The sequence below is a fragment of the Hyperolius riggenbachi genome, chromosome 3 (assembly GCF_040937935.1).
Source record: "Hyperolius riggenbachi isolate aHypRig1 chromosome 3, aHypRig1.pri, whole genome shotgun sequence".
Lineage (NCBI taxonomy): Eukaryota > Metazoa > Chordata > Amphibia > Anura > Hyperoliidae > Hyperolius > Hyperolius riggenbachi.
The window spans coordinates 211408318-211434480 of record NC_090648.1 but is presented as its reverse complement, the minus strand read 5'-3'; the positions used below and the strand labels follow the sequence as shown (position 1 = coordinate 211434480).

General features: G+C 44.0%; 1 protein-coding gene across 1 annotated transcript in view; it reads right to left on the bottom strand.

The window, feature by feature from the left end:
* Positions 1–17482: 17482 nt before the first annotated feature.
* The window catches only part of OAZ2 (ornithine decarboxylase antizyme 2), a 38225-nt gene continuing 29544 nt past the window's right edge, over positions 17483–26163 (bottom strand). Inside the window, 3 exon segments of the mRNA XM_068273605.1 lie at positions 17483–17920; positions 23669–23754; positions 25536–25711. Of these exon segments, the coding sequence (XP_068129706.1) occupies positions 17790–17920; positions 23669–23754; positions 25536–25711 (393 nt within the window). The 3' untranslated portion in view covers positions 17483–17789.

The window sequence follows — 26163 nt, the reverse complement described above, 5'->3', positions numbered from 1 at the left end:
GCAGACAAAGCCATGCAGCTTGCATGGAAAGAGATCAGAACTGCCTGAGCTGCAGCACTACTACTTCCAGCAACACCTGCTGCCGCAGCGATCATTACATGGACTAGGTGTTAAAAGGGGGATATCATCTATGGGAAATAACATTGACTTATTCCAGTTGATTTTAATACCAGACATAGTACCAAATTCCTCAAAAAGACAAAGGGCAGCATCTAGTGAGGAAAAGGGATCATTTAAGTAGAGGAGAACATCATCCGCGTAAAGGGATATTTTTTCATGAAGATTGCTCAATATCAACCCCTTCACTAAGTTCGATTGTCTAATACAAGCAGCGATGGGCTCCATGGTTAATGCGAAAAGGCTCGGTGACAAGGGGCAACCCTGTCTGGTGCCTCTATTTAAGCAAAAAAACAGAGATTATATTAGCTGTTTTTATTTTTGGCTTAGGAGAATTATATAACATCTGGACCCACTTGATCAAATTATTCCCAAACCCAAATTTGCGCATTACCCCCCAGAGATATTTCCACTCGACCGAATCAAAGGCCTTTTCGGCATCTAGAGAGGCTATCACCAGTTGTCCAATATTAGAATGTAAGGCAGCAATCGATGTAAATTAATATCAGTGCCTTTACCAGGCATAAACCCAGATCGATCGTGATGTATTATTTGCCTTATGCACAGGTTTAGTTTAGTGGCCAGGACTTTCGCAAGAATTTTTGCATCCGTATTCAGAAGGAATATGGGCCTATATGAAGAGCATTTAGTGGGATTTTTCCCAGGTTTGGGAATTACGATTATTAAGACATCTGACATAGATGGTTCGAGCCCCTATTAAAGGATGAATCGAGAGTGTTCTTCAGTCTAGGAGCTACTAGCTTAGAGTACTGTTTGCAAAAATCGGTGGGTAAACCATCTAGTCCTGGGGACTTGCCAGCTTGCATGTCGGCAATGGCGTCTGCTATTTCAGTAAGTGTTATTGGAGCATCCAAGACTTCTATGTCCTCAGGAGGCAGTGTTGGCAAAGTAATATTTGCCAGGTATTGTGCAAGGTCCTCATCAGATTTGTGGAGTCTACTAGTGTAGAGGTCAGAGTAGAAATGGAAGAAAGCCTTGTTGATTTCGTCAGGGTCGGTAGTGGTAGTATGAGAATCAACCCTCAGCTGAGAAATAGTGTTTATACTCTGTGTGTCTTTCGACAGCCATGCTAATAATCTGCTAGTTCTGTCACCCTGTTCGAAAATCCGTTGCTTTTGTTCAAGTAAACTCTTTTTTGTGGTATCTACTGTATAGTTCGAGTTGTGTTAGTGCTAACTGCCACTTGTTATACGTGTCAGTGTCTTTGGTGATAATATATTCACTTTCAAGTTCAGAAGCAGATTTTTCCTTCCACTGGGAAACCGCTTTAGTCTGTTCTCTGGCGAACTTAATAGCCCCTATATATTGACCCCTAAGAACAGCTTTGCTTGCATCCCATACCATTCGCGGGGAAGTTGAGTTTAAGTTGGTTGCCCAGTATAACTTAATTTGTCATTTTATAATATCATGAATCATTGGATCAGCGATCCAGTGTTTAGATAATCTCCAAATCCTATCTCCTTGCCTTGGACCCAATTGCAAGATCAACTCCAGGGGCGCAAGATCTGATATCCCTCTAGGAAGAAATTGAGAAGCTTTGATTAAAGGTAGGATCTCAGAGGCTAAGGCAAGGTCTATTCTGGAGAGAGAGCCATGGGAGGCCAAATGGCAGGAATTTGCTTTGGTACTAGGGTGCTTCCATCTCCATATATCCGATAGATTGTAGGCTTCCAACCATCTGCTAAATTCTATAGTGTTTCTATTATTGGGTTTCAACCTGTCAAGATTAGGATCATGTACTAGGTTGAAATCGCCACAGATTATTAGTTTTTGTTAGGGCATTTGCGTAACAATTGAGATTATTTTGTCAAGTAGAGAGATGTCTGCTGGAGGGGGTAGATAGACATTAGCCAGTATCATATTCTCTTGATTGATGGTGGCCTGTATAATTATATACCGACCGCCTGGATCGATTTTAACTTCATGCAACTGGAAGGGTAAGTTTTTATTAATGAGAATTGAGACTCCCCTAGAATATGATGAGTATGTTGCATGATACGCATGGGCCACCCAAGGTTTCTTAAGCGCTAGGATCTTCCCCTACAAGATGTGTTTCTTGAAATAAACATATATGAGGTGAGTGTTCCTTCATAAAATTAGTGACTAGCGAACGTTTTATTTTGGAGCCCAGACCCCTCACATTCCAAGATAGCAATTTAACAGTTGACATTGAAACCGTGTGTAAATATAGTGAATTGTGGTAATGACATTATAGTTATACAGTGAAAAATCATACCTATGTTTGGGAAGAGAGGCATGGGAGGGCCCGAAACAGGGGCAGGCAGACAGACAGAAAAGAACAGATGAAGAGACATTGCATATAGATACATCTTAACATTGGATTACACCCCAAAATCCCAACAACTCCCCACCCTACATCCTGTAGATTAAACTTGAACATCAGGACGTCTTGGATTCCTAAACTTAACTTTCAACAAAAAACCTACAGTCCCAAAATAGGACTGGAATGATAGTTAGTTAACCAAAAACCAGGCGTGGTGTTACCCTGGGAAAAAAAAGAACGAAAAAGAAAGAAAGTAAAAAAAAAGTAACTAAAGTCTCTCTCTAGGGGCAGTGGTCAGCGTGTCCAAGAGACCGCTGCCCAGCATCACTCAGTTTTAACTACTGAGGGTTAAACTTAGTTACATTGAACTTTGAACCATAAAGATAAAAAAAGAAACTAGTACAGCATCCATCAAATAGGTATTAATATGTTTGTGTGAGCTGCTTAGTTTTTGCTAAATCACTATCATTCCGATATAGAAGATCTATAGGGTGGGGGGAGGGGGAAGGGAGAATATCACGTGTATAAAGCTTAACTCATTTAGGGGTGAAACCAGTTACCAGAGAGTGACTTGAGGGAAGAGTAATGTGCAATAGCCACCACATTTGGCAGTTAGAGGAACCATATTGTCTCTCAATGATAAAAAATTATCTGTTTAGCTAATGATCTAATATGAACAACCGTTTTGAATTCTCCCTTCCTCCTGTGAATGACAATTATCTTTAATAAAGCCAGTATCTCCACTGAGAACTAATAATTTATAAACTGTCGGTACGCAAGACATTTAATTGTCAGTTAGATGGCTGGCAGGTTCCTAGCAAGTCTCACAGATAGAGATAACATATACACAGTATATAATATTTAATAAAAATACCTATAACACATATGCATAGCATATTTACTTGTGAGTTAAGTATAATGTGAGTAGGGGAAAGGGCGGGGCGGGGGAAGGGGGGGTGGAAGGGAGGGAGAGACAAGGGGGGGGGGGGGATGGAAGGTAGGGAGGGACAGGGGGGGGGGGGGGAGGGGGGAAGGTAGGGGGGGGATAAGGGAAGGAAAAAGAGGATTATGAAGCATTGTCGGGTCCCATAACCATTATATAATGGATTTCCTTATTACAGCTCGTATCCCAAATTAGCTCTAAGTCTAAACAATACCCAATATAGCCATCCATGGTGTGCTAGACATCCTCCCAAACAAGTATGCGTCAACCTCTGGAGTAGAGATTAGAATAATATTGATGATCAGAGAGTGTTTAGTAGTGTTGTCTGGATCATGAACGATTCGGAGCTTTGATCCGAATCTCTTTTGTGAGTCGAATCATCCGAATCATCAAAATGAACGATTCGGTTCACAAAGGGGGTGGAGCCAGGAGCGGCACGCCCCCCCTCTCAGCGGGCAGGGGGGTCCTGGAAGCAGAGTAGACATGGATCGCTCAGTTGGAGGGGAGCCAGCCTTGCAGGGACAGGTAGATGAGAGAGGGGACATGGGTGCCACTGCCAGATATGTGTAGAGCACACGTACTGGCTGCAATGTGCTGCTGATTTTAGGCTGTCTGTTCCTAGTTGTGCATAGTGAACAAATGGGAAAGTTTTGGCTCAGAAGCACAGCTCAGTAACTGCAGACAGCGTGCTGGGCTAGAATGACAGGGCAGGCACTGTGATTGCAGTGCAATATGATCCTCCTGCACTCGGCTCTACACAGCTGCACTTATCTTCTGGGAATGCTTTGGGGAATGCTTTCTTTCACTGTGAGACGTTTGCGTTCAAAGTATACAGATGCACATACTGTATAGGTGAAATATATTTAAAGCATATGATTGCAACATGTGGGTATTGTGTGCAAAAAAACATTTCTGCTCTCTGCTCACCCCTCTTCATCCACCTCCTCCCTTCTCTGTCCACTCTCTGCCCTTCTCTGTCCATCTTCTCCCCCTCTCTGCCTGTCCACCATCAAAGATCCGGATCTTTTCAATGATCCAATTCGAATCATCCGAATCATTGAAAAGATCCGGACTTCCCATTTCTAGTGATTAGGGGGAGAGGTCAGCTCTAACCGTCCTATATATTCAATAATAAAAATGTATAAGCTACTAGAGGGGTATGTCCTCCTCGGAAACCCACTGCTGATTCATACGAGTATCTGTTAAATAAAAAATTATCTTGTAGTCCTCAGGAATGACACACAGCCCAGCACAGTCTGTAATTAGATATTAAGAGCTATTCGTAGTACTACACTGCCACCCAGTGGCGAAAGTAGTATACTATACAGTTAGTCGTTTTAAGGACAGCCCTTTCCAGCTCTCTTCCCCGCACACTAGTCACCATATTATCAGTGGAGGTTGCCTGTCTATTTTGATTTCTGATTATTTATAACGTTGTCAGCACCTAACATAGACCGCTGTCTGTTATATCTACAACAGGATCTTATAGTTTTCCTAGCCAATTGGCCTAATATAGAGGGAGACCTTTACACATTATAAAATACATAGCTCACAGACATGTACATATAGTCAGGGCCGGATTTGTACTCTTTACCACCCAAGGCCACTGTCACCAGCCGCCCCCCTTCAGTATACGCAGTGAGATGACCACTCCCTCCAGTATAGGTAGCCACATGACCCCTCCCCCTTCCCTCTGGTATAGGTAGCCTGATGACCCCCCCCCCACCAGTGTAGGTAGCCAGATGACCCCTCCTCCTGTTCAATCCAGTATAGGTAGCCAGATGACTCCCTTAATCCCTCCTTTTCCCACCAACACCCCCCTTTCAGTATAGGTATCCAGCATCCATCAGTGTCACTCATTTCTCCTCTCATCTGCGGTGCAGAAGCTTCCTCTTCCTTTCCGTCTCCAATGCTGCCCAAGTCCATAGCCGCCGGCCACAATGCAAACGTGCACAGAGAAAAGTACTGCGGTCAGGCGCTCGCCTGATCTCCATGCATTGCAGCATTTACATGCTTGCAAATGCTGCACCAGTTTAGCCTGCTGCTTTGGTGCCCTAGCTCCTGTGGTGCCCTAGGCGATGGCCTAGGTGGCCTTGCCCTAAATCCGTGCATATAGTCTAGGTCCTCCTAGGGTAAGCGTGTTATGCATGAGCAGGGAAAAAAGTAGGGGGGGGGGAAACATATGTCTCCTATACATAAGCAAAAATCGGTACTTATCCGTTAGCCGGCGCATCCTCCAAGTGGTGACAAAACTCCACCAGAGATACATCTTTCCCTACTATCCATGGCAGCCTGGAGGGGGAATAGTAATTAGCGCCACCTGCCGGATGCGCCCGGCTAACGGATAAGTACCCAAAAATCATATACTCAATAGATAAGAGAAAAATGCAGAGGAGAGAGGAGGGGGAGTAGGTAAGGGTAGGCATTGTGCTTGGGAAGCTGACCATCACACCACAACACCATCCATGTTAACCCTTTGTACAGCACGAATAACAGGCAAATTGCAGAACACTTTCAATAACTGCTGTCCACTATAACATAACATGTGGACGAGGTAATTGGAGCTCTGCAAGACAAACGATCAGTCCATATTACAATCAAAGATGAGCATGCTTCATAAAACTGGAGTAACATTATAAAACGTAGTAATATGCACATGACCTTTAACCTAGCGACATAGAATGATAGAGAAATAATCACATTAACCAATGTGCTAGTGCTATTTTGCGACTTAAACAGCAATATAGTTGAACCGATGGGTAACTATTATATTATTATCAGAGTAGGATGGTTACTGATCCTTCTTGTACATTAATCCAGCAAGTCATACCGGGCTTTCGCCTATTGTCAAAAAGCAAAAAAGGTTCTTTGCACTGAGAAGAGGGAGTCCCATTCTGCATACCTAAACTCCAGGTATACTGTTGAAATTTGTGGTAATCAAACCTAATAGAGTTGTCATAATGGCCCTTATCAGTGCATATTAGAGATCAGGACTGTTAGGGTGTTGCAGCGCGTCCTGTTCTTCACATCCCCCATTGTATAACTACTTGTACAGCAAGCATGGCAACTTGGGGGAGGGGGGGAGAGAGGAAGCGTGGGAACTGTTTGCGCCATAACAGCATTCAAATGTGGTCGAGAGTACAGTGCACTTCCTTAGTATATGTATTATAAGCAAAAGTTCCATACACAAAAAAAAAATAAGTGACTGTACTGCGAAAAAGATTCCTGCTTCTTTAATAATGGCCGGGTATATTGAAGCATATCAGAGTTACATCACTGTATACCCCAAGTAAATGGCTTAGTTTCAATAGGCCAGATATAAAGGATATGACCAGGAACTTGTAAAAGTAAGATAGAGAGCCACATAATAAACTTGAGTGGCAGTTAGTTAGCTAGAAGACTCTCCATCTAGGTAAAATGAAAGACATAAACAGTAATTATCCACGTTTTGGAGTAGCAGGGCGCCTTTCCAACCAGCGCAAAGCCTCTCCCGGGTCCTCAAAGAAGATGGTAGAGTCTCCGTCCTGAATCCGGAGTTTGGCAGGGAAGAGCATCGAGTACACTATGTTTTTTTCTCACAGTTTTACCTTAACATTGTGAAAGGAATAGCGCAGATTCGGGGTTTCGGCAGTGTAGTCCGGGAACAGCATAAGGCGATTGTTATCCAGCTTGAGATTTTTAAGTTGTCTGGCAGCCGCTAGAATGGCGTCCCAGTCCTTATAGTTAAAGGGGAACTTCAACCTAAACAAACATACTGTCAATAAGTTACATTAGTTATGTTAATTAGAATAGATAGGTAATATAATCTCTTACCCACCCCGTTTTAAAAGAACAGGCAAATGTTTGTGATTCATGGGGGCTGCCATCTTTGTCATGGGGGCAGCCATCTTTTTGGTTGAAAGGAGGTGACAGGGAGCAGGAGACAGTTCCAACTGTCCTGTGTGCTGATCACCAGTACCAGCTGTGCACGCTAGGCTTCAAATGTCAAATTCAAAATGTAAAAAAAAAAAAAATTGCACCAAAACAGCAGAATGAGAACAACAACAACAGAAATCCCATCATGCTTTGCACAGCATAAGGGAAAAATGCCCGGGCAGTTTTTTTCTGTGCAGCTAAAAATGAGGATTGTATAAGAGAAACAAAGTTCTGATGCTGTGAAACTGTTAAAGAAACACCAAGCCTTTTCAGTGCTGCTGAGTCGATTTTTAGTCTGGAGGTTCACTTTAAGAAGGCGGAAGATTAACGGTCTCGGGTATTTCCCTGGGGGTCCTCTCTGCGTAGGAATGTGGTGTGCTCTCTCAATAGTAAAGTATGGAGAGGTTTCTGCCGGGAGTAGTTGTTTGAGCAGGTCCTCTGTTAATTGCGAGACGTCCTTTCCTTCTGTACCTTCAGGGAGGCCCAGGAGCCTCAGATTATTCCTTCTATTGCGGTTCTAAGCGTCGACCGCTCTATTCTCCAGCTGGGACAGGCACTGCTGCATGTTCGGGATGGCAGCATCATGGGCCGTAACTCTGTCTTCAGCGGCAGACACCCTCCGCTCAAGCTCCTTGGTATGGTCTCATAGGTCTGAGACGTCTTGATGAAGGAGACCGAATTTGGCCTCTATATAGTCAATTTTAGTAGTGACATGTTTTTATCGCCTCCATTAGCTCCGCAGTGGTAGGTAACTGTAGGGCCTCCTCCACGTGGTCAGCCATGGCGTCCGGTTCACTCTGAGGGGGGTCCCTCTGTGAGGGCTTAGAAGCATGCGGGGTAGCCGGGGGTTTCTCAGTTGGAACCCCTCCGTCAGATTTATCTTTTTTTAATCCCCTTTTTGCTGCTCTTTTCACCGTACTGGGCAAAGCGGCGTGGAGCTCTCTGTGGGTGGGAGGTACCCGCAAAGTCGGCTAGATGGACAAAGTTTTTAGAGCTTCCCTTCGTCTGGAGATAACAAGAGCGGTTTGCCCCAGGACTCCAGGGTGGTAGTAGTGCTTCTTGCCTATCAGATAGGAAGGTTGGCAGCGATTAGAGAGACGGATGGAGATGAATATAGTGAGCCGGGCAGCAGAGCTCTCGGAGCATACGTCTGCGCAGCACGCCATCTTGGCCACATCAAAATTGCATATACTTTACATTAAATTTGCCAGAAATGATTAGGATCTTATTATTCATCCCTATATATTAGTCAAAATCAGAATCATTTATTTCGCTAAGTACAAATGGGGGGGGGGGGGGGGGGGAGGGGGGGCAGTTTGTACCAGAATTGGTTTTGGCTTTTACGGGTTCTGGAAGGATGTAGTGGATAAAGTCCAAAAGTCAAGAGCCGAGGCTGCCATACTACGGTGCCACCGGTCGCACTTGGCAAACATCTCTCATCCCTAAGGGCCCGTTCTCACTTGAGCGGGAATCGCGTGATTGACTTGAGCGGGAATCGCGTGTTTGCCTTGAGCGATTCCCGCTCAAGGCAAACCGCTAGCGGTTTTCTAAAAACTGCTACAGCATGTAACGCATGGCAGTGTTGTGATTAGTGTTAACCGCAGACATGCTACATGCAGCGGTTTGCCGGCGATTCACGATTAGCATGCATAGCACCGCTAATCGTGATCAGTCCAAAACCGCCGCAGTGTCCAGTGATTTTTCCGTGTTATAGCGCGGGAAAATCACTCCCGCAAATTTGCGATTCTAGATGTGAACGGGGCGCAAGGAGACATGGGGAGGGGGACAGAGGGAGAGGAAAGTTCAGCAGTGATGACCCAGTTCTTCACAGAAACCTGCGTTAATGGCTGACGCTGCTGAGGATCCCGATTGCTGACATCTGCCAGTGCTGGCCAAGGTGTTCCAGTTCAAAAGGTACAATACAACAGCGTTCACTTCTGTGGTGGGCCATTTCTCCTGGGCAGCATTCAGCAGGGCTTATTAAAATAATCTAGCTGTCGCAGAAGGGACCCTGCTCAGCTTTGATAAACTTAAATCTATTTATGGTCTAGATCAGGGGGGTCAAATTCAATCATTTAAGGGGCCAAAATCTAAAATATAGTCTGAAATTGCAGACCAAATTGATTCAAATTCAACATTTATTGAACGGTCTCAAATAAAGTGGCATAACTTTAGGGACCATGGTGTTCCTGGATCCCCGCTGTGGAGCAGTTTTATATTTGCCTGCTCCAGTGCTGCTTAAAGGACTTCCGAGGCCAACTCGCAAAAAAACTTAAATACCTGCATCACATTTGAAGGCACGGATGCCGCACAACAGCCCCCCGGGCCGGCTCCCGACCGCACGTCCCTGGTTGGGCTTTCCTGCCTCCACTAACATGGCTGCATAAGCTGGCCGCGGCTGTGCAGTCCGCATAGCCGCGAGTGCGGCTGCGCAGCTCTAGGGCCTCCCCCCTGATCCACGCTACAGGAAACAGCCTGTTGCATGGATCGGGGGGTAGGCCCTAGAGCTGCGCAGCCGCACTCGCGGCTATGCGGACTGCGCAGCAGCGGCCAGGTTAGTGGAGGCAGGAGAGCCCGACCCGGGCCGTGCGGTTGGGAGCCGGCCCGGGGGGCTATTGAGTGGTGGGGACCCAGCGGAACAGCACGGAGGGCGCGGACAGCGTCCTCCGTGCCTTCAAATGTGATGCAGGTGTTTAACTTTTTTTGAGAGTTGGCCTCAGAAATCCTTTAAAGACTCCAGTGAACATTTTACTGTTGGCAGGTGATGTAGCTGCTGCATGGTTTTTGGCAGTTGGAAACAGCTGTAAACAGCTATTTCCCACAAAAGTTTGAACTTTTCTTGTGGGAGGGGTTACTTGTGGGAGGGGTTTCACCACAATATCAGTCATGCAGCGCCCCCTGATGGTCTGTTTGTGAAAAGGAGTAGATTTCTTATGTAAAAGGGAGTATCAGCTACTGATTGGGATACAGTTCAATTTTTGGTCGGAGTTTCTCTTTAACGTCCCCTCTAATCTTCCTGACATATACTCTATCAGTCATACCTCTGGCTCTGAACGCATGTAAAGTTTTCAGGAGCTGGAGGTGAGGAAGTGTAGCAGCTGGCAGCTAGAATGGAAAAGACTAGTCGCAAAAATAGAGAAGGCAAATATTACACTGCTCCGCTGCACTACTATGCAGGGGTTGTGGAGTCAGAGTTGGAGTCGGGGCATTTTTGGGTATCTGGAGTCGGAGTTGGAGTCAGTGGTTTCATAAACATTAGTCAGATGATCTTTGTACCAAATCCACAGCCCTGGTAAGTATAAGACTAAGGAGTCCGAGTTGAGGAGTCAGAGCCATTTTGGGTACCTAGAGTCAGAAGTTTCTTAAACTGTGGAGTTGGATCATTTTTGTACGGAGTCCACAGCCCTGCTACTATGTGGGGAAATGGTGCGGCCAACATGCTAATTTCACAGAGGGGGGCCCCGTGGGTTGTTGCTGCACCCAGGCTGTTTAAACCATAAACACTGTCATCCTCTGGATGAGACAGCAGTGTGCCATCATTCCTTTACTGCTTACAATGATGCACATTTGAAGGAAGCTCTCAAGGACCAGCTGAATTATGTAACTCAATCTCTGTTCTCACACAGAAAAAAATGATTGCTAGTAGGCTGAACAAGCCCGTATTAGCAATATATTGCTGATGGCAGTAGATTGCATGGTTACGGTTGAATCGTTCCTCAGCAGATAAAGGTTTCAGTGAAATAGATATGGAGGGATGCGAGACAGCAATACAAACCTATTCTGATATAGACGGAGACAGAGGTCACACTAGTGGGGAATATCATATGGTTTCCCCTCATGCAGAATGGCATTAGCTGTAACAGCCCATATTAATCAATGGGCTCATTCACATGTAAATGCAGTTCCCACGAGCAGGAAAAAAAACCATGAATTTCAAAAATTTCCCACTGAATATGCTGCAGTGTCAACCATCTCCGAGTCTCTTTAAAGGGAACCCAAGGTGAGAGCAATATGAAGGCTCAGGGGCGTAATAATAGGGGCTGCAAGGGATGCGGCAGCGGGCAGGCGCCAGGACCCCTCCGCATGAAGGGAGGACTCCGCAGTGCATGAAGGGGGAACGATGCCCACACACAGTGGCGGGTAGGGGGGCCACTCCCCCCTCCCTCACCTTGGGCTCCCCCATCCCTCGCCTTGGGCTTCCCCATCAGCGCATTAATTAGCGTCAGTAGCGGCTGCGATGTAAAGGGAACGCGGACTTACTTCCGTGTTCCACGCTGGAGAATCTTCTCTGTAGCAGCGCCTGATGACGCCTGATAATCGGGCGCTGTTACAGAGAAGAATCTCCGGCGTGGAACATACGGTAGTAGTAAGTCCGTGTTCCCTTTACACTGCCGCCACTATTGATGCTAATTAACGTCGGAGGAGGAAGCGCTGATGGGGGAGCCCAAGGTGAGGGAGAGGGGGGAGTGGCCCCCCTCCCCGCCACTGTGTGTGGGCATCGCTCCCCCTTCATGCGCTGCATCCCCTCCTGGCTAAACTGAGGGCACCTATACCTAGCTATACTGGGGGCACCCATGCCTGGCTATACTAGAGGCACCCATACTTAGCTACACTGAGGGCACCTACACCTCGCTAAACTGGGGGGCACCACGCCTGGCTATACTGGGGGCACTCATGCCTAGCTACACTTAGGGCACCTATACCTAGCTAAACTGGGGGCACCCATGCCTGGCTACACTGAGGGCACCTATACCTAGCTATACTGGGGGCACCCATGCCTGGCTACACTGAGGGCACCTATACCTAGCTATACTGGGGGCACCCATGCCTGGCTATACTGGGGGCACCCATACCTAGCTACACTGAGGGCACCTATACCTAGCTAAACTAGAGGCACCCATGCCTGGCTATACTGAGGGCACCTACACCTAGCTAAACTGGGGGCACCCATGCCTGGTTATACTGGGGGCACCCATGCCTGGTTATACTGGGGGCACCCATGCCTGGCTATACTGTAGGCACCTATACCTAGCTATACTGGGGGCACCCATGCCTGGCTATTTTAGGGGCAAACATGCCTAGCTATAATGAAGGCACCTATACATAGCTATACTGGGGGCACCCATACCTAGCTATAATGAGGGCACCTATACCTGGCTATACTGGGGGCACCCAAACCTGGCTAGTGGCTATATTGTGGGTACTCATGCCTGGCTGTACTGTGGGCACCTATACCTAGCTATACTGAGGGTACTCATGCCTGACTTTACTAGGGGCACTCATGCCTGGCTAAACTGTGGGCACCTATACCTGGCCATACTGATGGCACCTATACCTAGCTATACTGGGGGTGGGCACCTATACAGGGGGTGGGGGGCCCCATCCAAAGTTTTGCAGGGGGGCCCAGTGATTTCTAGTTACGTCCCTGTGAAGGCTGCCATCTTTATTTTCTTTTAAATGATACCAGTTGCTTGGCAGTCCTCTTGCTCCTGTCTAATACCTTTAGCCATAGACCCTGAACAAGCATGCTGCATATCAGGTACTCAGGTTTTACCGGACTAGCCATATGCTTGTTCCAGTGTTTTGACTCAGACGCCACTAATGCCAGAAGATCAACAGTGTTTCCAGGCAACTGGCATTGTTCATAAGGAAATAAATATGGCAGCCTCCATATCACTCACCTAGGGTTCGCTTTAAAGGCTATTTTTTGCTATAGCGCAGGAGTTTTTGCAGATTTTTATATTTTACTTCTGCCAGCGTGCAAAGGCAGATTGCACTAGATGTGGTATGGAGAAATTTTAAATATGTTCTGGTCTGCATAAGGTCATCAATAGGAATAATCTATGAGTTACAGATAAGAGAGTTAATTTGGGGTTATGCAAGTTGTGTATGCAAGTTTATGCAGCTTGAAAACAGACCAATCATTGTCACCTTGCTAGGATTTAATTGGTCCATTTTCAAGCTGCATATATTTACATATAGAATTTGCATACTCTTGCACAAACTCAAAAAAATGTTTTGCATCTCAATAACTATCTCTAGTCATCAAACAGGTTACAGAGCTCCCAAGCAACAAGATTCCCTATTATCCTTCTTTGTATTGCATTGAAGCATACTCCTTATAAGGTATTAGAGCAATTGCTTTGTCACTATACTAGAGGGGGAATCCTGATGAGGTAGAATAGGTCTGAAATCCTGATGGCTGAAGCAAGGATTGCAGCCAGCAATAAATCCTTCCAGCTTTATAAGCTCACATACCACAATTGAAACCAAAGCAGGAAAATGAGCATGAGATGTACCTGGTAATTTGTGCACAGCCATAATGCAATTTGTTGCTTTGGCAGCACTGTGTGTAATTTGGGCACTGAACCTTAGGTAGCAGCATTAAGTCCAGCCATTGTATGTCAGCATGTAGCGGTAGTGTTTTGGTTACATGCTATAGTACAGACAAGCGCAATTTGGCTCTGGCACTTAGTTATTAACAATGTGAGTTACTTTTGGCGCCAGGGGATTTGGGTACAACAGGCACTCATCTACAATATAGCTGAGCTCTGGGGGTTGCGGTTAGTGTTAGGCGTAGGCAGGGAAAGATCATGTGAGCTATATGTTAATGAAGTAAATAGCAGAATATCAGCAACATTACAGACATTCTATTAGCATGATCCAGCGCCAAAATTACCATTAAGGTACGTAATTTAAACCGTCACCAGTTAAAAAAAATCCCAATTGCATTAAAAAAGTATTTAAAATAAATTCAAGTCAAATGAAGTTTATTATATTTACCTACTTTTCAGCACTTTTGACTTGCTTGACCTGAATTTCTTTTTTTTTTTTAATGGCCAATATGTCAAGCCATGCAGCTTTGATTTTTATCCCCCCCCCCCCCTCCCCTTCCTTTTATTGGGTTATTTAACAGACAGACTGCTCTTCACCTTGCTTCTTTGGTAATGTGAGAGGAGGTACCTCAACTTACAAAGCAGACAGTGCCCTGGCAGGTACCTAGACATACACGAAGTACTCCGGACCAGATTGTGTTGCAGTGTGCTGGATTCTGCTCTGGTTCTGTGTTGTGCAGAGTGCTTTATTCTGCTCTAGTTTTGTGTTGTGCAGCGTGCTCGATTCTGCTCTGGTTCTGTGTTGTGCAGCGCACTCGATTCTGCTGTTTTTTTGTTGTGCAGCATGCTCGATTCTGCTCTGGTTCTGTGTTGTGCAGCGTGCTCGATTCTGCTCTGGTTCTGTGTTGTGCAGCGCACTCGATTCTGCTCTGGTTTTGTGTTGTGCAGCTTGCTCGATTCTGCTCTGGTTCTGTGTTGTGCAGCTTGCTCGATTCTGCTCTGGTTCTGTGTTGTGCAGCTTGCTCGATTCTGCTCTGGTTCTGTGTTGTGCAGCGTGCTCGATTCTGCTCTGGTTCTGTGTTGTGCAGCGTGCTCGATTCTGCTCTGGTTCTGTGTTGTGCAGCGAGCTCGATTCTGCTCTGGTTCTGTGTTGTGCAGCTTGCTCGATTCTGCTCTGGTTCTGTGTTGTGCAGCGTGCTCGATTCTGCTCTGGTTCTGTGTTGTGCAGCGAGCTCGATTCTGCTCTGGTTCTGTGTTGTGCAGCGAGCTCTATTCTGCTCTGGTTCTGTGTTGTGCAGCGAGCTCTATTCTGCTCTGGTTCTGTGTTGTGCAGCGTGCTCGATTCTGCTCTGGTTCTGTGTTGTGCAGCGTGCTCGATTCTGCTCTGGTTCTCTGCTGTGCAGCGTGCTCGATTCTGCTCTGGTTCTCTGTTGTGGTATTTGTGATTTTCATGATTTTTCAAAAGACCTTGGGATTAAAAGACGGATATGATTTTAAAAGTGCAGCAGTGTGTACGGGCCATAAGCTGAATAGAAGATCACAAGCGGTTTTCAGAGTGAAGACTGAATGCATGGGTATGTTTAAAAGTGCTTGACCTAACCTACCTCACAAAGCTGCTAACGATACTTCTATAGGAAAAAGGAAGCCTCTGGCTCCTGCACAGACTTTCCTTGTCCTGCTGGCCCCACCATTGGAGAGCACGAATCCCTGGAACGCATCAGACATTTGTTGCATGTATGGATGAGCCACTGCAGTAAGCCGGAGCTGTTCATCCACCAGCAGGCCCATCCTACTGCAGCCGTACTCGCATGAGCACAGGATGACTGCACTATTGCAAGAAGAGGCGTGCTGCCACAAATTTCCAAAGGGTCCTGGCACACGGCAATGGGGGCGAGGATGACATGGAAAGTCTCTGAAGGATCCAGAAGCTTCCTTCTACCTAGGCAAGCATCTCACAATCGTGTTCCAGGCCACCTTAGGCTCTCTTTAAAGAGGAACTGTAACGACAAAACGGCCCCTGGGGGGTACTCACCTCGGGTGGGGGAAGCCTCAGAATCCTAATGAGGCTTCCCACGCCGTCCTGCGTCCCTCTGGGGTCTAGCTGTAGCCCTCCGTACAGCCGTGACGTAATATTTACCTTCCTGGCTCCTGCGCAGGCGCTCTGATGGCTGTCGGCGCCGAAGTAGGCGGAAATACCCGATCGCCGTCGGGTCTGCTCTACTGTGCAGGCGCAAGTTTCCGGCGCCTGCGCAGTAGAGCAGACCCGACGGAGATCGGGTATTTCCGTCTATTTCCGTGCCGAAAGTCGCCACAGCGCCCCCGCTGGAGCCAGCAAAGGTAAATATTGAACTGACAGTCGGCACAGTCGCCGGCTGTTCGGAGGGCTGCGGCGAGACCCCCGTGGGACAGAGGACGGCGTGGGAAGCCTCATTAGGATCCGGAGGCTTCCCCCACCCGAGGTGAGTACCCCCCAGGGGAGGTTTTTGTTGTTACAGAGTCTCTTTAAAATTGTTCAGTCACATGATGGAGCTACTACAACTCCAGAAATCAGACCAAGTGAGATTATATACCTACAGAAATTCCTTAAAGGACACATCCAAGATGGCAAAATCATTAATAAAAATTACCTTCTTGTCTTCCCCATTTCAATGATCCTATGTGCATTGCAATTATTTTTCTTACTCCCTCTGTTCGGAAGTAAAACGCTCCAGTACTGGCCCGTGACCCCGGAAGCAGTTCTGTGCAGAAAGTTACTCTCAAACTTAATGCTTAGCGGCATGCAGGCACAGTCCCTAGCTGTCATGTGGACAGCGTATGCACATTGAATCTAGCAGCAGACATGTTGTGTCATGGTCACCCTTTCCTTACGTCATTTCTGATTGTTTGATTTCCTGCCTCTAGCCCCCTGCCGTGCAGAAATAACCTCACCATTTCCAGGTTGCCTCAATGCGCATGATCTGCCCTCTCCCTGCGGTCCACAATGGTTAAAAAGATTTACAGCACCTGTGTGGGGTCACACTGTTCAGTGTTTGGGGGACCTGAAGGTCGGGTACAGAAACTGAGACTAACATGGCCGTTTGATGAGGAACTAATACTGCACTGAAGTGAGATTAATAAAATATTCAAAAAAGGTAAGAATGGCTTAAAAGAAATTCCTAGGACTTTCCCTTGAAAGAGACTGTTTAGTCTAAAATAAATATCGAACATCGCATGTATCCGGTTTTCATAAAAAGTTATTTGCCAGCTGTTTTTCCTCACCCTTCGAGCTTGCATCTTTCAGCATTGCCCCCCTTGTAAAGCAGTGCCATGGCACTCTCTTAATCCCAGATAGTGCCATGGTAGTGCAACGGCACATGTCTGCAAGGGGGTGGGGCTATGCAACAAAAGCCTGTACACACGGGGCTCAGAGGCAAGTTACACAAAAAACCACAAAGCAGGTCATAACTTTTTATGAGCACATAATGCATGCAATGTTTATTTAGACTGTACAGTCACAAATTGTCCATTGAGGAGTTAAAACGTTTATTTCGGCAGAATGAACATTTATTTAACATACCATTTGCACTAACGAGTGCACCAATAAGATGTTTAAAAAAGTCCATTTTGCCTTAAGTTGCTAAAATATCAAACAATATTAATTTACCACTACTTCTGTGTGAATAAGTCAAATAGAAGTGATTTCAGGGGACTGCCCTCCCTATTCCATGTCAGAAATACTTTACGGATCAATGCTTTAAGGGACAGTACAATTCAGATTTAAACTAAAATGTTCGTGATGCAAGGTTAAAATCTGATTTTTTTTGAAGCATATAATATCTCAATTAAAAAATAGTACATCGTAGTCCATAGACAAACAAGACAGCAGAGTGGTATTTAACATAACTATTTTCATATAACGCAACTTTAACTACATTCTGAATACATGTGTGTGATCACAGATTGCAAGGTGCTTAAGGTTGATTCTTTCAAACAAAAACTGCAAAGAATGCCAAAACAATATACATCATACTTATAAAAACTAAAAGAAAAAGGCCAAAAATATTAGTCCATTTCATGGAAAAGCACGCTCGTCCTCCCATGTGCTCGGAAAAGTGCGAGAAATCCCCATCAGCTACTGAAACACAGAGAAAAAGAAAGAAAGAAAAAGCTACAAGAACTACATGTCCTCTGCAGGTCACTCTTCATCTGAAGAACTCTGGTCAAGAGTATAGACCATAAACAAAACTTCTGGACGTGCTGGTACGCAGGGGTGCCCAGGGCGCACAATTTCAAAGCCCAGAAAGCTGAACGTCTTCAGAAGTGGGCCTGTACAGGAAACATCATATACTGTATTTAGAATAAAGGCATGATGAATCAGTTCAGAACAAAAACAGTGTTAAAAGGTTTCCTGACAAACTCAAACAAGCCTGTTATGAAACCCGATCGCAATGAAAATCGCGATGCGATCGCATTTCAAACCAATTTCCACTAATGCAATTCAGCTACTATACTCCGTATAGAGAGATGAATTGCATCCAAAACGCTCCAGGACGATTACCCTTGGAACTAAATTGCGGTGCAATCAAATAGCACTAATGTAAGTGGCTGCTGCCGTTTCCATTATTTTAACTGTATCCTGCGTTTTGCAATAGGTTAGCGATCAGAATCCGATTGCGAAACGCAGGGTAGTGGAAAAGGGCCCTTAGCTTGACTAGTTACTCATAGATGGCTGGCTAAGTAGATAACAGCCAGGTTCAGCACTTGTCCTGGAATGGTCAGCACCCATGCAATATTCAGGGAAAGAGTGCTCTATCCTGGCCGTCCTTCAGCACCTCTCAGATGGTTCACTGTAGTCTTCCAAGTTAGGTCAGCACCTCCAAAATTATAGCTCTTTAAGAGTAAAACATAGCTCTTTATTTAAATATCCATTAAAAAGTGACAAATTGTGTGGGGCTGCTTTCCAGAGACAGCCTTCTGTTTCAGGTCTTACAGCCTTTCCTCAGGCTGGACAGCCCCACACTAAAAACCCCATACTTCACATTCACTTTATATATGGAGCCTAGGCCCCATGGACCAATCAAAATGGAGCACCCAGGAGGACCTGACGGGAGACTGCTCAAAAACAGTGGCGATCAATAGGAATACAGGGCATAGTAATAAGCAAAACACTGCTGACTACAAACTAGAGAACACTGGCCTGAGAAAGATACTTTTGGTACTGTTGACTTGTAAGTTAAGGGAAAGCCACGCATATCTTTCCCGCCCGCAATAGTGTCCTAGGCTAATAGCGCAAGATGCTATTGCAGCGAAAGATACACGTGGCCCAGGGCACGCAGGTGCAGTTGACGAGTCAACGGAATTGAAAGAAGCTGGCAGCGGGAGAACGGAGGATCGTAGAGGTGTTTGACTTACCTGGGGCTGGCAGAAGCCCCAGGTAAGTCAAACACTTTTTTTTTGTCATTTCAGTTTCGCTTTAAATAAAGAGCTATGTTTTACTCTTGAAGAGCTATAATTTTTGGAGGTGCTGACCTAACTTGGAAGCCAGGGTCAGCAGTCAGTCTCGTAGAAAACTAAAGTAACAAAGGGATTGGGGAGCTTTATTTTTAGACAGTATTTTGAACCAATTCAATCAACTTTTATGTTCAGAAGATGTTTTCATAATGAAAATTTTCATCCTCAGAAAACAATAAAAAAAAAAAAATTCCTGTAAAAAACAAAGGAGAAATTTGAATTGAATCAGGAACTCAGACTGCTTTAATTATGGACGTGCTGTGCCACTAGCTACTATTCACAGAAAACGATTGGTAAACTGACTGAAACCTGAAGAGTTAGAGGGAAATATAATTGTGATATTGTGTATGTGCCATCGAATGACAATTGAAATGACACCTGGTTGCATTTTTACATGTAGAAAACACCTTTAGGCAAAGTAGGTTTTTCCACTCCCATACCCTATTATCAGTCTTGAATTAAAGTAAAATATATTAAGTACTAACACCAACAGTACTCTGCCAATCTATCATACTGTATGTGTACTGGCGAGACATGCTTACAAGTGCATCTACCTTGTTACCCATAAAGTGTACAACAATGAGCGTGACTGTCTGTACAACTGTGTGGCAGATTGGTGAAGCGATTACCAAGGAACTCTGCTAGGTCAGGTTTGGAACTCTGTTTTCATCTTTCCCAAAATGGCCTAAGAATTACAGTAGTACTGTACCGTGTTAGTCATAATGAAAAACAAGACGTTTTGAATCAGGAGGATATTTATTGGCTAGCCTAAAAGAATAAGCTTTCGGCTGGGCAGCCTTCATCAGACTCAATCCAAGATGTTGGAACAGCTATATACATGCAGCATCAAAAAGGAATACATAGATTTTTTTCAAGCATAAATATATGGCTCAACCCATTTAGATGTTCTGCTTCATTTAAAGTGACACTGAAACAAGAAAACAAAAACAAAAATGTATATATATATTGAATTGTAAGTGTAGTACAGCTAATGCTGGGAATACACAGTTCACTTCTGCCGCAGATCGATGGTACGATAGATAGTTTCCGACATGTCCGATCTCCCGTTCGTTCGTTTTGCCGCTCGATTTCTGATAGAAGCGAATGGAAAAAAATAAGAAAAATGAGCAGCAGATTGTAGAATCGAGTGGCAAAAACGATCGAGCGGAGATACGAGCGGCAGAAACGCATCGTGTATTCCCAGCATTAGAAATACAAACTTAATAGCTAAGGAAACAAGTTATATTGTTTCCAATACAGGGAGAGTTAATAAACTTCACTTGTTATCTATACAAAAGAGCTTCTCTGAGCTCTGGTTGCGATAGACAGCATGTGATAAGGTGATTACTGCATGCAAGTTGGAAGGGTCATTAGCTTTGCAAACCACACTCTATTTTATAAAGCAGAGCAAACTGCAAATACGACAATATGATGCAATGCTATAAAAAAAGCTATATAACGCAAAATAAAAATATGACTAATTTCTTTGCTGCCAATGTTTTATGAATAATCCGTACCACACATACATTTCATTATATCAAGTTTTTTTTCGCTTCAGTATCACTTCAAGGCATATTAATGACATTTATGCTTGAAAAAAAAAAATTAAATCTATGTATTCCTTTTGATTGTAAGCAAACAGGATCGAGTCTGATGAAGGCCGAAAGCTTACTCATTCTTTGAGGTTAGCCAATAAATGGTAATGTTAATAAATCTTCCCGATTCAAAACTTCTTGCTAATAATTACAGAGTCCCTTAACAAAAAACTCAGCTACATCCAAAAATTCATTAGTGTAAATTCTAAGCATTCGCAAAATTAAATCTCTGTTTTACATCTCTCAATACAGATGCAAGACGCCTGATGTTTGCAGGCTTCCTGTTCAGAAAGTGGGGTCTTAAAATTCCACTTCCTGTGAACAAGACTATAGTAGGTTATGTCAGCACAGCAAATCACACAAGCTCTCTTCTTTCTGTTGTGCATGAAATGGAATACTGATGAGGTGGGCGCTGAACTGTGCAGCTAAAGAAACTAACAAGGAAATTATTTCCAGGCTCATCGTGGCCTCTTTCACTGCCTTTTAGCTACGTATTTTCTACAATAATGATCTCACATGAAGTCTGGCTCCTACTGTTTTTCCTACTTTGGGAGTCAAGCCTGACTGACATAACCACCAGCTTTATCTACAGAGGGCAAAAAAAAAAAACGACTTAAAGTGGATATAATAGATTAATACTTGCTCTACTTACATATTTAAGTGATTTTTCTATAGAAAAAAAAATAGAAAATCCTTTTTAGGATTTTCCATTTTGTCTGAGTCTATCTTGAAGCCCCCCCACACACACCCCACCACCATTCCTCAAAACAAACCTTATCCTTCTAACCCAAAACCCAGCCTACCTCTAGTTTTTAGTGTCGGGCTCCCAAATTAATTTTTCTGTGAAAAGGTTACTGGTGAAGACGTCAGCACCAAAGGACGCCTGTGGATGATGCCGTGCGCGTGCACACTGCATAATGAAATGCCAATTTACTTTTGCCAAACCCACCTACCCCAGTTTGTCTGTGTGCCTGAGGAGGAGGAGTTCTACTCAGGTCACTAACAGCCTTCTTGCTGGCAAACCAAAATAAGTGCAATCATTCTAAATGCATGCGATTAAAAAAAATTCTAGACATAGGTAAATAAATAAGACTAAGTACATTTTATGGTCACTTACCATCCTATTTACAGCGTGAGATTTAAGCACAAATAACTGACTCCAGGGTGTCCCAAGTAAAGCTACTCAGGTGAAAGTATGCAAGATTTACTTTAAGCGCTAAGCTGTCTAAACTCCCATAATAGGCATTTATAGATACCTTGCCAATGAAATCCTGTTGCCATATCCAGGTTATGGCATGCCTAAAGAATGTCACATTAAAATGTTATTAACTATACCACACTGGGCCTGATTCACAAAGGCTCTGGCAAGCTAGAAAACAACACTGCAGAGTCTAAGCGACTCTACAAACCTACCTGTAATTTATTAGACCTCTTCTAATAATATAGGAAAGAAAAAGATCACAGCAAGACTAAATGATTCGTATTTGAGCTACTGCAGTTTAAAAAAAAAAAATAAACTTTGCTTTACTCCATCGAGGATAGTCTGAATTGAAAAAAATAAATAAATCCAAATATTCAAATGCATTTATAAAGAGGACAGTAAGGAAAGGGGCCCACTGCAACACTGGGACCCTCAAGGTGCATACACACATCAGACTATAGTCTTTGGAAAATGAAAGATCACAGACCAATCTTACCACCCTTAATGTAGTATGAGAGCCATACTCTACACGGTCTTTTCTATGGAGCTGAATTCCACATCAGAAAAAAATCATTGCAAGATGCTGACCACACAGATGCTGTACAGACACAAAAGATCAGTATCTGCAAAAGATCTGTTCCTGCCAAAAATCTATTCCTGCAAATTGCAATGAAAGTCTATGAGATCTGCAGATCATCATACACACTTGATTTAACTGACATCCAACTTCAGATGAAGCAGTCATCTGCAGATCTGAAAATCCATCCTGGTGGATCTGATCTGCAGATGAATGTCAGTTAAATCATGTGTGTATGATGATCTGCAGATCTCATAGACTATCATTGCAATTTGCAGGAATGGATTTCTGGCAGGAACAGATCTTTTGCAGATACTGATCTTTTGTGTCTGTACAGCATCTGTGTGTGCAGCATCTTGCAAAGATTTCTGTCTGATGTGGAGTTCAGCTCCATAGAAAAGACTGTGAAGGTATGGCTCTCATACTACATGAAGGGTGGTAAAATTGGTCTGTGATCTTTCATTTTCTAAAGACTATAGTCTGATGTGTGTATGCACCTTAAGAGTGTGCTGCTTGGAACTTTTTCGGAGTAATCCGCTGCATGGCACATTTTCGTTCCAGGTGCAATCACAGTGAAGTAATACAGGGCAAACTGCCATAATTTCCATTAAGTAAAAATCTGATTCTATAGCAGCCACGCTTTAGAGTTATCCAATTCCATTTGACTTGCCACTAGAGACAGCTGGGGCATCAAAATACTTTATTGTGACAAATTGTCAAATGTTGTTGCATTCAGGGTGCAGACTAATGCTAGGTACACACCATGAACAGCAGATCAATTATTTTCAACATGTCCAATCTGAATTTCGATTGATTTTCCAATTTATTTCCATTGAAGTGAACAGAAATCACTCAAAATTTAGATTGTACATGTTGGAAATAATCGATCTGGCAGGTAAATGTGCCAGAAAAATTGTATGGTGTGTAACCTAGCATAAAGCTAACCAGTTACTCCCTGATAAGCAACAGATATGTTGCCCTGCTAGCCTTCAACCAATGTAGTGCAAAGTAACCTAGCTGTTGAGCCCACATACCACTTAATAAAGCAATTAAAATCCCAACTACTGCAGTCCTGATGACACTTTTGCTTAATTGCTTTGAGATCAGAAGAAAAAAGGGCAAGTTGGTCCTTGACAAATTTCATACATGTGAAAAAAAGAATCTATAGGAGAAAGTCTACGCCTGCTTACCTCTGTCTTCTCGGCTCTTTCTGAAGCAGATAAAGACATATCGGACTTTCATCTTTTCTTCTGCAAACTCGAGTAGAGCCAGTAACCTAGAATCAATATAACAGATTTCTGCAATCAATAAAAAGTCTTCAAAATATACAATTCACAATATCAAAACACAAAGATATCTGCAAGAAACAAACTTAAAGTGAACCCTAGGAAAAAATAAACTGATGAGATTAACAATTGCATTTTTTCTCCTACTCCTAAAAAAGACCCTTTTTTAATATCTCATGGTTTTATTTTATATTGAAACAATTACAATGCAGCGCACTTGTCTTGCTCAGGTTCCGGTGGAAATAGCTGAGCCCTATTGGGTGCGTGCTACTGAGTAGGCGACTCACACCTGTGCAGTAGCGCAGCTCCAATCTGGCTTGGCTATTGCCAAAGAGAGGCAAGCAGGACGGAGCTAGCGTGCATGTGCAAGGCTCTGATATGCAGACTTTCGGGGGTCAACCGCTGGAACGGTGCTGCTGGAGGGGACAATGAAACCTTTAGGATCCAGTGGCATCCCCCTCACGAGGCAAGTACCCCAGGGCCATTTTTTTTTTGCTACAGGTTTCCTTTAAAACAATAGCGTTGTCACCATCTGTGACATACAAAGCCATCATCTGCTAAGAGGAAAAACAAAACAAAACAAAAACAAAACAAAACACTTTGCCCTACAGAGACAGAGGAAAATAAGCAATCTGAATTGATGGAATGATATAGGAATTAGCAGTTTTGGTCATCACAGTTCATTTTCACCTTCCCTCTATCCCACTAGCTAAATTAGAGCCTAACTACTATTACTTTGTCCAATGGGACTGAAAAGGAGAATCTTTATGAAAGATTGTTATAGTTAGAAAATGAAACCAGTGACATGAACGCCATGGTCTTCCTACTGTGTAGAAGCAGTTATGCACTTCAAGGGAAACTAAACTGAGAAGGATATGGATTTTTCCTTTTAAAAGAATACCAGTTGCCTGACTCTCCTGTTGACCCTGTCTCTAATACTTTTAGCCACAGCCCATCAACAAGTATGCAGATCAGGCGCTCTGACTGAAGTAAGACTGGATTAGCTGCATGCTTGTTTCAGGATGTGTGATTTAGCCACTACTGCAGCCAAATAGATCAGTAGGATAGTCAGTAAATTGGTATTGTTTAAAAGGAAACATCCATACCTCTTCTCAATTAAAGTTCCCATTCAGGACAAGCTATTCTAAACATTTTTGTCAGTGTCCACTCCTCATGTTATCATGACGAAAAACAGCAAAGTTTACTAAACAAAAAAAGAAGAAAAAAAAAAAAGTTTGAAAAATATTTGGATCAGACCTAGTCAATAAAAGACATGGAATGTGCCTACATTAAACTATTAGTGTGAATCTAGAACCTACAAAGAAGAGAACACTGGTGATATTTTGGCATGTGTTTCTTAAATTGCGCCCTATTGAGGCTTCCCTCGCTGCCCCTCATCGCCGAGCGTGGCCTCCCCCACTCCCGAAGATCAGCACCAAGGCATTGTCACTAATAACATGGCAGCGCAGCTCCTCTTCCTGCATCGTGGCAGTGAGAGCCTGCCAGCACGTGTGCAGTAAGCTGGAGCTGCGTGCTATTGTGCATGCGGGCTTGGGGGGGAGGGGGAAATCAAACTCAGCAACGGGGGACTTCGGACCGCCAAGCAAAGTCCCAATAGGATCCTGAGGCCTCCCTCTCTTCAGGCTAATGTCTTATATTGAACCCGAGCTTTGGCTCGGCAAGCTTCGGCTTGGGATTAAATACAGTGGAGGAAGTGCTGAAACATAAAATGGCCTGGACAAAACTGTAGATATTTAGACTTGTTCCACACCCCTCTTTGCTTCCATCAGCTAAAATGCCCTCAGGAATTTCCACAAAGAGACTCTGGTTTGACAGCATAGCCTTCCATGAGGATTCTTTCACGTCGGTGACCTTATAATGAAAGTAGACAAGGTGGGGCTTCCCATCATTCCCCGGGAGATCCTGAGAAACCGTAAGCTTCTCGTCCTGCATAAAACAGGAAAAATACACGTGAGAAGACAAGAGAATAACAAACAAAACATATACATTTGCAGGAAAGCTGGACAAGGTGCATACATTTCCAAAAGACCCATTCTTTAGACAGCAACAAATAGAAATGTACCGTAGTTTAAATTTTAGTATATACAGTATTGTAATTATAATGGTAATTGTGACATGGTTTTAAATGTACAAGTACTTCTAAACTGATACATTCCTCTTAATACCTGCTGAAATGGAAATGACTGCATTGTTACATATTAACCCTTTTTGTGTATGCGTTACAATGCCTGCACTTACTTCTACATCAATGTATACCTTATAATATCCTTTATGCTGGCCTCTGTCTATAAAGGACTGGTACAAATTGCCTATTTATTCTACTTTTTGTACAATACATTTTTACTTGGTTAAAAAGAAAGCCAGTATGAATTAATTTA